Source organism: Buteo buteo, chromosome 17 (genome assembly GCF_964188355.1).
Source record: "Buteo buteo chromosome 17, bButBut1.hap1.1, whole genome shotgun sequence".
In the NCBI taxonomy this organism is placed as follows: domain Eukaryota; kingdom Metazoa; phylum Chordata; class Aves; order Accipitriformes; family Accipitridae; genus Buteo; species Buteo buteo.
Window position 1 is genome coordinate 16,576,595 of NC_134187.1, and position 12,601 is coordinate 16,589,195.

Here is a 12,601-nt window from a genome sequence, read left to right on the forward strand (position 1 = left end):
GGAATCACAGGCCAGGTAAACTTAACAAAGAGGGAGCCGTCACTTTTCCGCATCATGACACACGTACACAATACACGCTTTTTGCAATTCCATATTCTCCAGCTCATCATTTCCCCGCCATGATGCAACAACTAACATGACAATTTACTAAATTATGGCACAAGTTTCCAAATTGTTTTGCTCAAGTGAACACCATAAAGGGGTAGTCTGTAAAAAAATGAAGTCCTAAATTGGCTACTGGACTGAGACAGGATGCTCTTCCCCCAGTTAAAAGCATGCTGAAATGGCATCGAAAAGTCAAACTTCTTGTTCTAAGGGATTTCTGAGGAGAGGGAAAAAAAAAAAAAAAAAAAAAGAGCAGCAATGTCTGTTTCTTCACCACATGAATTTGGAAAACTGGGTATCGGCAGAGAACAGCAACACTACAAGCATCCACTTTACCAGCAAGAGGGGTTTTGACTGAGCCTGTTGGAGAGCACAAAGTGAGGTTTGCATACACACAGACACTCACCAGCACATACGCTGCTGTCAGTGGGATTACAGCGTGTGCGTGTGTCGAGTGAACAGGGTGTGGACATTTTAAAGGTCAGGCACAAAAACTTCAGTACATTTAGCACAATACTCCAATTTAGTGCAGTTTGAAAACTTACTACCGTTAATCATCATTTCAGACTTAAGTGTAAAAGTAATGACATATTCTGCTTTCAACTGAAACAGGTCTCTGCCAATTTCAGGGGAGTGCTAGCTGAGATGAGCAAGTCTGCACTTACGTAGATGAGAACCATGCTTTGCCCACACCTGGAAGCAAGACCAGGATTTTAGAACAACAAAGCAGTGCAAGAGAGAATGCATTCCTAGTTATCCACATTTCACGCAGCCAGGAAGAATAGTCCTCCTCAGTGCTCAGCTAAGCTTCAGTGCAGGAGTGGTTGAAGGGAGAAGAATCCAGAAAGAATAAACACTACAGAAATATTTCATTCAGCAGGTGAGCTGTCTCCCAGCAAAACGACACCCAGTGCTTCACAGCACAACAGCTCTACTGTCGACTCTGCTACAATACGCATGGACATCATTCCGTACCACAGAAACCAAGCAGTCCGACTGTGCTACGGGCACTTCGGTTTATTACTCATACCATGCCATTACAACACAGCACTGCTGCAGCCAGTGATTCCACTTCTTAGCCATATTTACACTTGGTGTAAAAGAAAAATCCATTCAACAAGGAGAGTATCTCATTTAATAGAAAAGGGTAATTTTATACAAAGTACTGCTGAGAAGTATAAGGCCACATGAAGAGCATCATCAAGTTGACATGGTGGCTATTTCTTAAGTCAAGACACAATTAGTACTTCTTCTGGTGCTTTGATACAGGTAAATGAAAGCCTTGAACAATTTCCTATAAGGTGCATAAGCATCCACGATACATAAAAAAACCTTAATTTTCTATTTCTTCTGTACTCAAAAAAAATATAAACAGAGACCCAGCTAATTATTCAAGGGTTATCTTTCCATTTTTGCATTTGTCAGAAGATTTTGATATGCTGGTTTAGTAGGACCAAAAGTAAAGTGTAATTTTTAGTGTCAAAATTTCTAAACAGTGTTTGTTCTTCTACCTCCATCAGAGCAGTCTGGCTCCTCCAAACTTTGCTCCAGTAGAGTGTGGACTCAGGAATGCCCAGTATGTCAAAATTCTACCAAAAGTCACAATGGCCTCCACTTGCAAAGGGTATGAATTTATAAAATGTTGAGGATTTCAACACTTGTTTTCTGAAAGTCATTCTGGTTTACTTTGTTTCAAAAATGATGACACATTTCAATCTCAAACCTCCAACATCACCTGTGTAAGGAAGGTGTGACAGCACCAGCCCATTGCAGAATCAAGATCTGCAAATATGAAAATCTCAACCACTATGAGTTATCAAATATTACATGTTTACAAAATGCTCTGAATGCAATTCTTTATGTTTACTGAAAAGGAGTTTCCAAAACTCTGGGTCTCATCCTGCACACCCCTACTAATGCAGGTCAAGTAATCTGCCTGCATATCAAGACCAAAATGAATAAATAAAAAATATATTTGGTATAGAAAATACCAGTATAAAAATTAAAAATCACCCTGTTCTACTGTCCATCAAAATATTAACAGCAAGCATTACAAGTGACTTTTTTTTTTTTAACCTATTGCCAAAATCATTTCCAAAAAGTTCTGCTTTCCTGAAGTGCTGGTGATTGCATTTGCCCAAGTATTGAAAAAAACAAATAGGGAAGGGATGAGGAAAGATACGATAAGGTTTCTCACACAGGATTATTAACAGAGGACCTAAACTGAAGGAAACTTAAGTATGCAGAAACATGGGGAAAAAAACATTGTCAGTTCTGTTGCAACCATCAGAGCTCTTCCTGATCTTCAGGAAGTTTGTAGAGAAGGAGCTTTCTCTCACTAGCCCTGACAGACAGACGATGGCACAGGGATGAGCATACTTGGAGCACTGCTGCTTTTCGGTTTCTCTGCTGTGGCAATTCTGTTGAGTTTGCCAACCTCTGTCTGCCAGCTGGGGATCTTCTTTGTGGTCATATGGCGGCGGGTGTGCTTTGTCAAGTGATCGCTGCGCATGAAGCGACGCTCACACACCGGACAAGCAAACTTCTTCTCTCCTGTGTGAGTTCTACGGTGGCGTGACAGTTCATCTGAGCGGGCAAACTTCTTGTCACAGCCATCCCAGTTGCAGCTGAAAGGCTTTTCTCCTGCAGGACATGAAAGAAGCATAACTTACTTTTGAGAAGCTGTGTTATAGTTTTATCAAAGAACTAACTCAAATCTTGCCTTGCAAAAACTGGTGAATTCCACAGAACTGCTCATGTGTGCAGTTAAGATTAGCTTAACCTCAAGTTGTGTTTCAGAGAAAAATCATAGGCATTGTTTCTACTTATTCCCTCATCTCTCTTTAAATATTCTTTAATCAAGCCTATTTTTTCAATTGTCCAAAACCCCAGTTTAAAGATTCTTCATAAAGCTACCTTAACCGCTGACTGAACTAGAAGCAATCCCTGCTCCCATCCCTGTGTGACTGCAGTTCTACGGCTGCTGCATGTTGTCAGCAAATACTGCGGGCAAACAGGAAGCCTGGAACCGAGGCTTGGAGTCCTGCCGCTCCAGTGATCCAGTCCTACACACAAACACACCGCCCCAGCGAGTACTGCCAAGAAATGGCCTGTCCTGCCATGCCCACGCAGCTGGAGGTCCACCAGACAGCTAGGGGGATGCTGCACGCCTGGGAATGACAGCAGTCAGGAAGGCTGTCCACGTCAGCTTCTGCTCATCCTGGGCGACTGCTTAATATCAGACATATCCTGAACAACGTGATCTACTGCCTGCAACCCCTGTAAAGATCAAGATAAACATCTACCACATGACCCAAATTTATGGTGATGCTTTGGAGCAGAACAAAAGTGTCCAGCAGAAAGGAAGCCCCACAGAAGCGCTGTTCTTATTTCAGATACTGAGAGTAAAGTTCTATGTTTGGTATATGTGATATTGCCTAGCTACTGCCTGTGCAGGTAAAAGGAAAAGAAAGCTGAACTACTCTGCCTCCTGATCCTGTAATGTGGACCAGCTAGCGAGGGGTCAGTGTGCTTCACCTCCCATAGATGTCCTAGTCTTAATCATGATACAGGGACACACACAGCTTCCCTGTGGATCAGCAGCAGCACATGCTCAAAGCAAGACACTTGTTGCTAGTCCATGTTTATCCTGTAGTGCCAGGTTAATTCAGCTGCCTGCAGCACTTACTCTCAAGCCAGAAGCAGAAGCAGCATCATTCTACCTCTGAGCTCTGGTTTACAAGGATTATCAGTTTCCTACAGGGTTAAGCTCTTTCCCCAAAGGAAAATGTAAAGACAAGCTGGCAAACTGATGCAAATCCTGCCATGGAAGCTGACATCCAATAAATCACAGCGTCTGTGGGGCAAGGGAGGGTGGGGCAAAAAAGCCAAGGAAAAACAAAATTAGACAGACTTTTGAACGAGCTATTCTGTACCAATCTCCCACTATGCCTACCCCTCGACATCAAAAATACTCCTCGAGAACTCAAAGTTAGTTTTAACTTAACAGGATCTTAGAGCTAGAAAAAGGATAAGTAAAACACATGTATACCATCTCCACTGTGACCAGATTTTATGGAGCAAATCAGCTCACGTTAATTACAATTAATTTTCATCTACCTTTAAAATTCCCTTTCTGTAACTGAATAAACTGCTACATTCCTATAGCAGCTCTACCTCCTAACACAGTAGCCCAAAATCTCAATGCATTCCCATTTAGCCTAAATAAAACTCTGGAGAGTTTCTGACTTTCTCTCTTTTCTTTTACTCATGTAACAATTAAGACCAACTACCTGTACTATGGTTTGCTTACACCAGACCTCTCCATGCCCCAAAAAAAGGGACCTGCACAATTCATTTCAATCTAGTCCAGATGGCAGGACTCCACTCAAATCTAAACACACACACACACACACACACAGAGCAAAGCTTTGCTCCAACTAAAGCATGTGAAATTCACCTAACACTATGGGGTCAGCTGAGGTCTCAGAACAAAGGATGTCTTGTTTTGCTTGCCCACGGAGAATGAACATTCCTCCCTTCTCTGAGATGAGCAGAAGTTGCCCAATCACCTGCCTCTTCCCTTTCCCACCCTCTCCCCCCCAAACCTGTGCATTTCAGCACCCTAACACAAGCCAGTGCCAGAGCAACAAAGGACTCGCCCTGTCGTACACACCAGTATGGGTGCGAAGGTGGGCTTTGAGGTGGGAACTTTTGAAATAGGTTTTCTTGCACCCAGGAAAGTTGCAAACATAATTCCTCCGTCTAGAAAAGTCCATCTGGGGGGCGCAGCTTTGACCAGAAGCAATGAACACAGGAGCAGGGGCAAGGGGCAGCAACTTGGTGTTTCCAACAGTCATTACTGTTTGTGGGCACTGCGGTGCCTGTGTGACAGCAGTCTGTGGAAGAACCAACATGACGGTCCCCTGAGGCACAGAAGGTCCCATGAGTACAGGCTGAGAGAGCGGGGCTGTCTGTGGTAAAATAGGTTTCATGGGAGTTGAGACTGTTGGAGTTGAAGGCTTGACATAGGCATTGATCATACTGCTTTGTCCGTTTAAAGGGATCATTTGACAGAGAACTTGGGGGCTTGAAACAGGGGCAGGTGTCACAGGGGCAGCTCTTTTTTGCAAGTCATTCTCACAATTCTTTGGTATGTGGGTCTGTGGCGAAACGGGCCGGACTGGTAGTTGTCCTTTATTGGTCACATCACTGGAGTCATGCGCATAAGGCTGATGTACTGGAGAAGTTTTGTTAATTAAATCATCCGCTGCACACGTGTCCTGTGGCAGTCTGGAATGTCTTCGGTCATCCGCTCCACACCAGTCTCTGGGAGTGCCGTAGCCTGAAGTTACCTTTGTTTTCTCTTGCACACCAGGAATGTGATGGTAAGCAGAACTATCACCTGTGTGACGTATGACGCTTGTTGCCATGGCTCTGCAAGGCTGAGGGGCAAAGGATTCAGACACCACTGGCTTCTGACTGCACTGTCGCTCCATGTTGATAACAGATGACTTGGTTATGGGAGAGGCACCGGTTGCCGATGTGACTGAGCAGGCAGCTGTATTCGCCATGACAGTCCTTGGTTTGGAATAAGTGACTTGTGAGGAGAGGAGCATAGCAGCTGATATCTCAACAAAGTCAGGGCTGTGCGGAGGGGTCATGCACTGCAAAAAAAGAAAACACCGTCATACAGCACTATAATTTCATAGCACAATTTTTCACTGTCTTTACTGTGAAAAATAAAAATACACCCCCTCCCCAGAATCTCAGAACCTGCCTCTAAGGACAAACTGATTAAAGCATACATTGCCTCACATGATGGCCATTCTTAATATGCTCAAAAACATATTAATAAAAGGAAGGCAACGAGGCAGCTGTAAACCTGCATAAACCATTGCATGTCTACTCGCTGCACTACAAAGAAAACCTCTCTCATTCCTTTCTCCTCAGCAATGGGTGCAGCTGCAAGAGGCTACAAGCGCTCTGCTGTTCACAGAAAACAGACTAGCAACAGATAGCAATACTGTACCCTTTCAATTTCAAGCTTCCAGCAAGCCCTAGATCTTTTATCAACGATTACCCCATCAGCTGGTGGCTACTTCTGAGATAAAAACAAATGGAACTGCTCTCTCCCTTCTTATTTATCCATTTCTCTCTGTGCTTTCTTGCTGCCACCACCTCTCCTTCCTCCTTTACCACTGAAAACTCATGCCTATCTCCCATGCTGCTCAAGAGACAGTGCCAGTATGCCAGTATGAGAGAAGTCCGTCAAACAGCTGCCATACTATCTCAGCCTATTCCCTCCATTATTCCCCTTTTTCCTGACATAAGTGCATACTAGAAGCCTACTGGTTGAAATGGGCCTTAACCATCTGAAACCTGAACAGCAGCGAGCCCTTTTTTAATACCTACTTTTGTTACAACATAAATTGCAACAAAAAAAAAAAAAAAAAAAAAATTGTGATTCAACTGACGTTAGTCAGCCAGAGTAGACCAATGCTCTGGAGAAATAACAGACTACATGTACAAACATATAGCATAGAAACTAATTAAATTGTCTATTTCATAATGGTAACCTATACTTTCTCTTATAACAACCAGCACGAAGCCAAATGTCATCAAGAGCATTTTTCATACAGTGCTTGCAGATAAGTTGGTGCCGAATCACTGAGGCTCACTCTGCCACTCTTATTCAGAGTGCTCCAAGAAACCTACAACAGCCATCCTGAGAGCATGCTCAGTGCTCCTGTCACATTAAATAACCTGTCAGCAAGGGCCTTCACATCTAGATTTAACAAGGGATCAAACACCTACATTTGCCATTCCAGAGACAGCAGGAAAACCCAAAATCAACACACCCACCTCGCTATTCTATGTACACACACAGAGCACTGGCTATACTCTAACTATTCTACACGGGGACACATGAGCAAGGCATCTTTTCCAGCCCACTTAAAACATTGCAGTGATGTAACATCCAGTTGTCAGGCATATTTATTTTGCATTCATGTTTTTCTTACCAGTGTAGATAAATAGTCCTTTGGTAATTCAGACGTAGCCTCAGCATGCATTGTGAAATCACCAGAATCCGAGAAGGGCGTAAGTGGCCTTATCTTTAATATGTCACCTTTCTGCAATCTTTGACCCCAGGAGCTCATACAAACAAGCGCTTCAACAGCTTCAATGTCGTTCTGCTCCAAGGTGCTGCAGGTGGACTTTTCGCTGTCATGACGCTGCCTTTCACGGATAGACTCATAGATGTCCACAATGTCAACCTAAATGTAATCGGATTACTGGCTATTAGGACAAGTCAATACAAAGCCAACACCATCCACATACTGTCTGCTCACAATGAAGGTCATCTGAAACAGATCCCATGTCCGCAGCAAGACTTTTACCAACCAGCTCAACTCTTACCCTCCCCCCACCAGCTCGTCTCCCCACCCTTGTTACTCTTAAAAAAAAAAAGGGTTTTAACTAAAAAAGCACCATCACACCGTTAGCAGGGCCTAAAGCCCTGGAGGGAACTATACTTGTCGGGTGACATCACTTACACACCTAAGTCAATGAGTTTTGCTACTAAGCAAGGTGGAATGATCCGGGCCTAACAGTGTCACAAAGATGCAAAGCCGTGTGACTTGTCTCCACTATAGGGATGTGCATGGCAAACAGGTTAAACGTAATGGATCCGAAATGCCGGTACTGCACTTACAGAGGACTTTCACCTAAACATAAGGTACCAGGCATGAAGATGTGAAGATTGAGGGGGGGCAGGAAGGGGTTAAAGCACTCTAAAGGGAGAGACACTTCCAAGAATTTCCACTGAAAACAGTGAGAACAGGAACGAGGGCAAAAAACCGATGTCACCTGCAAGCCCAGACCTAGACGGCCTGTCAAACAGGAGCCACACCAGGCCAGGCTCTGCATTGAGCAGCCAAAAAGCCTGTGAGTGTTCCCCAAAGTGTGACTGCAGGCAACGGCAACCCAGCCAGCAGATTTATTTTTTCCAACCCTACGTTTCAGGAGAGCAGTTTTCGCTAAAGGAACATGAAAAAAATACACCCCGCTTCAAGAAAAAAAAACAAAACAAAAAACCAACCCACCAAACTAAAAAAGCCCTTTCTCAAGGCGAGCGCCATAGCGCAGGCTCTCCCGCTGCCAGGGAAATGGCTAACCGCGCCTGTCCTCACATCACCCCGCCGACTGCCGGGGCCCTACGTGCGCGGGCAGGGCGGGCAGGGCCGGTGCGGGCAGCGCGGGCCCCCCACCGCCGGGCAGCGCCTCAGCGCGCCCGCAGGGGCCGCGCCACCCCACTCGCTCCTCGCCTGGAGGCGGGTGACCCGGCCGGGCGGCGCCGCTGAGGGGCAGATGGAGGGAAGGGAAGGAGGAGGAAGAGGAGGAGGAGGAGGAAGGGGGGGGGCAGCTACCGCCGGCCTCACACGGCCGCTGCGGGAGTGCCCCCCCCCCCCGCGCGCCGCCCCGCAGGTGACCGGGACAACACCCACCCCCGAGGGCTCTGCCCGGGCACGACCGCCCCGCCTCCCCCCACCCCGGCGCAACGGCACCGACCGACCACCCCCCACGGCGGGTAACGGTCCCGACCGACCACCCCCTCCCCGGGGGGAGTAACGGTCCCGAGGGACCGCCGCCCCCGCTGAGGCGGTAACGGTCCCCGCGATCCTGCCCGCCGCACAGCACGTGCCCGGCCCGGACCGGCCCCGGCTGCCCCCGCCTCGGGGGGTGCCTGCCGCCGCCGCACACCCCCTCCCTCGGCCCGCCCGATGCTCACCGCGGACGCATCTCCCATTTCCGAGCAGGGCGAGCCGTGCATGGCGCGGTTGCAGCAGGCGGCGGCGGTGTGACCGGACAGGGGCAGGGGCAGGGGCAGGGGCAGCGGCAGCGCGCGCGCGCGCGCACACACACACACACACACACACCAGCAGCAGCCGCACGCACGCACGCACGCACACACAGACAGACAGACAGAGGAGCAGCAGCAGCTGGCGGCGCCGGCGCCGCCTCCTCCTGCCTCTCCCCTTCCCCCACCCGCCGGCAGCCGAGCAGCCCGCGCGCCGAGGGAAGCGCTCCCAGCGCCAGACAGCGCCGGCAGGGCGGGGCGGCAGGGAATGAGGGGGGGGAGGAATGGGGGTGGCGGCTCCTGGCCAATCGCCGCCCGCCTCGGCCAGAGCCCGACCAATGAGCTGCGAAGGCCAGCGTGATCGCGGCGTGCCGCGGGGCTGCCGGCAGGAAGGGCAGCGCGTGGGCACGTCCCGGCCGGCGGCGGGCGGGCGGGCAGGCGGGGAGGGGGCGGGGCCGAGGCCGAGGTCGAGGCAGGGGAGGGGGGAGCGCGCGCTGGAAACTGGGGAAAAGGTCGGGCGGGGGCGGGGCGGCGGCCGGGAATACCCGTGCGCGGGGGGGTGTGGCGGGGCGCGGCGCGGGGGCGCGGCTCCCCCTCCTCCTTCCCTCCCCCGCTGTGCGTGCGGGGCGGCACGCAGGCAGCCCCCTCCCCCCCCCGCCCTCGGCGCCGGGTCGGGATTTTGGGGGAAACACCCGTCTTCCAAAAAGTCTTCAAAGGGCAACATAGGTTTTACAAAAAAAAAAAACCGCGAGTTCTTTGTTTTTTCGCCTTCCGGTCCCCAAAGGCGGCCGCTGGCCACGCCAGCGCTTGCCCAGGCCGGCCCTGGCCAGGTGCCTTGCTGCTGGCTGAAGTGAAACGCGGGCAGTGAGAAGTATCTTCTTTTTCCCTGCTGGATTCCCTCCGCTTGTGCCTTCCTCGCTTCTCAGGGCGGGACATCCTCCTCGCCCGTGGGGAGGCCGTGGGATGGGATGGTCGCGCTCGCCGTTCGCTTCGCTTGGCTGCTGGGGCTCGTTTTTTCCATTACGGCTCTTCTGAACCCTGGTCCTTCCCCGCTGTCACGTAGTTTGTGAAGCTTCACCGCGCTGTGCTCGTCTCCGCTCTCCATTGCCGCACGTTTTGTGTACTTCAGCTTCCCCGGCCCATCAAACACCAAATCAAAATGATTCCCCTGGCTCGTCCACCCGGGCATTCCCCGTGCCTCTTTGCATCCCTCCCCGGTGCCTCCCGTATTTAACCTCATCTCTCTTTCTCTCCCGTTGCTGGGTCTCCTGCCACCGCCCACCCACCCCCACCCCGCGCAGGGGGTCCCACAGGGACAGCGGCGCAGCTACAATCCCTTCACCCCTGAAGGCCCCACGAGGTTTTTTTCTGCACGCTGTTGTTCCTGCTCACAGCTTGCAACCTGCAGGCTCGTGTCTCTGCCCGGCGTCTGGTGCCGTACTTGGGTTGCGAGCAGCTTTCTGTCTGTGTCTGCATGGTACCTACCGCGCTGGAGCCGTAGCCTGTGATAGCGAGAAAAACACTGATCGTTCAAACTGCAAATCCAGCTCTAACATTAAAGGCTTGGGTTCACAAAAGTAAATTGGTTGTGTGACAGGGAATGAAGCAAATTCAGGGAAAATGCTCTCGGCGACTAAAAAGCACGATGGGGGGTGGCACAGTGGGGGCACAGGGTATGTGCCTCTTCTATAAATCACGAGCTGCTCCTCATAAGACCAGAGCCACATGCATTGTCCCATTTCGAGGGAAACCTATAGGGAATTGTAAAACTAGGAAAATACTGTGGTGTTCTATTTTGCATTTTCTCCAGTTCCGCTGCAGTTGAGAAGCAATTGCATTTGTCTCTGCTGCTTGTTGAAACACATGCAGCTTCTGCTTAAAATGCTTACATGCACAGCCTTAGTCATTTACAGCGCAGATTTTTAATTGAGCAATAGCATCTGAAGGCAGCACAGCAACCTCGCCAGTGAAGAAGCGGTTGCAGGGAAGCAGAGCGGATCACTTCTCCTGACTCCCGGCAGGATGTTTTCTGGTGTCACGTAGCACAGACTCTGCCTATGTGTTCTGAGTCCCCAGGTGGAAATTGCTGGACCGTGGGTCCTCGCTACAGCACACGGATGCAAGGCCAGTTAAAAGAAGTGACATTACATGTTCATACCCCAACTTGCGCCATAGGGAAAACGTGTTTGATTGCGTTCCCTCTGCTGAGCTAAAAATTACAACTAAGGTTTTTAATATAAATCCTCGGAGCTGTTGTCAAAATCACCTGGACTGCCTTGTTCTGCTGCTGCCAGCTGAGGCAGCATTAGAGGAGGAAGGAGCACCTTCTTCATCCTCGCATGGGATGTCAGCGGCAGAGCACAGGTCTGAACCCTGCAGGGCCTGAGCCCCCAGCCCTAACAGCCTAGAGCTTCTCTGCTCTCCCCTCTCTTGCTTCTCCCCCCTTTACCGAGGCTGCAGTAAGGTGCCTGTTAATGCAGTTAACGTTACCTTCCTCCTCTGCACGCCTGCCGGCACCCACCGCCTTCCTCCCGGGTCTCAACCAGCAGCGCAGCTGCCTGAGCGACCTACGAGTGCACTCGTTGGGATGATCCGTGCTGGCTGTGGTTTCCCTCCTGCAGCTAGGAACGTGGAACAGGGCCCAAACAGCCCCCAGACTCCTTTCTGAAGAGCTGGGGGGGTCGGCGGCCGCAGGATGCTGGTGCCCCGGCCCGACCTGGCTGCGGCTGTGTGGCCCCCACCCCCGCTGAGCTGTCCTCCAGCAGTCTGACCCTGCAGTGGGTGCTGCCACTCCGGCATCCTCCGGATCTGGCTCACCGAGTACGATTTGGTTTTATATTAAGGCCTATTTAACTCAGACTGCTGGCAAACACTTCAGAGAAAAGCTTTCTTTGTCCGAGATAGACAATGTCTTTGTTCCGATGTAGGAACGAGCAGATGTAAGTTGCTTCGGTGGAGGGTTCAGAAGGCTCTGCTTGGGTTATCTTATCCTTTCGACTGGGAAGATGAGAAAAGAATCAAATATTGCATGTGAGTAGCAGGGAAAATATTTAATATTGTAGACTGAAAACAACAAAAGGGCACACAGGCAGCTCTCCCCCATTCCCTTTTTGCAGATAATTATGCAATAAATGATTCAAAAGAGACTAGAGGAAGAATATTACAGGCTCAGACAGTTTTCCTAATGTTTACCAGCAGTTAAAAATAGACCAAAGCAGTTGTCTGGGCTGCAGCTTTAGAGTTAGTGCAATTTGGTAGCGGCATCTGGTCTGGCCGAATACAGCAGCAGGCTACTGTAGCGAACACATATAGCCTAGCAAATGGGGCAGGATTAAATAAATATAGATAATGACAATCCGAGCTCCCGTACAGGAGACACGAGAAGATACATCGGAAGAAATGAAAGACTGCGATGCACATGCAGGATGCGTCTCTCCATCCTCTCTCCCTCCATCGTCGAAGGATGGAGCAGTCAGAGCCACCGCAGCCCTGAACTGCCCCAAAACACACTTGCTGGGCCAACAGCAGCAGCAGCCAGAGGAGAAACTGCCCACCATGGAGCAAATGAAGTGGCTCTGCCAGGTGGTGCCTGTCACCAGCTGATGAAAAGGCTGCAGCAGCCCCTGGCCGAGGGCA

The 12,601-nt window shown here is 49.9% G+C and overlaps 1 protein-coding gene across 1 annotated transcript; it reads right to left on the bottom strand.

Annotated features, from left to right (window-relative positions):
* Nucleotides 1-242: 242 nt before the first annotated feature.
* Nucleotides 243-9,208, bottom strand: KLF11 (KLF transcription factor 11). The gene is made up of 4 exons (XM_075049149.1): nucleotides 8,897-9,208; nucleotides 7,128-7,382; nucleotides 4,781-5,771; nucleotides 243-2,748 (listed from the first exon to the last, which is right to left on the bottom strand). The coding sequence occupies exons 1-4, from the start codon at nucleotides 8,936-8,938 to the stop codon at nucleotides 2,444-2,446; spliced, it is 1,593 nt and encodes a 530-aa protein (XP_074905250.1). The 5' UTR covers nucleotides 8,939-9,208; the 3' UTR covers nucleotides 243-2,443.
* Nucleotides 9,209-12,601: the final 3,393 nt, after the last annotated feature.

What these genes read in the sequence shown, in the direction of transcription:
- KLF11 (XM_075049149.1), bottom strand. Translation starts at nt 8,938, where the DNA reads ATGCACGGCTCGCCCTGCTCGGAAATGGGAGATGCGTCCGCG. An exon ending in AAATGGGAGATGCGTCCGCG is followed by an intron (nt 7,383 to 8,896) that starts GTGAGCATCGGG and finishes GATTACATTTAG; the next exon opens with GTTGACATTGTGGACATCTA. An exon ending in CCACCTTCGCACCCATACTG is followed by an intron (nt 2,749 to 4,780) that starts GTGTGTACGACA and finishes CATGTCCTGCAG; the next exon opens with GAGAAAAGCCTTTCAGCTGC.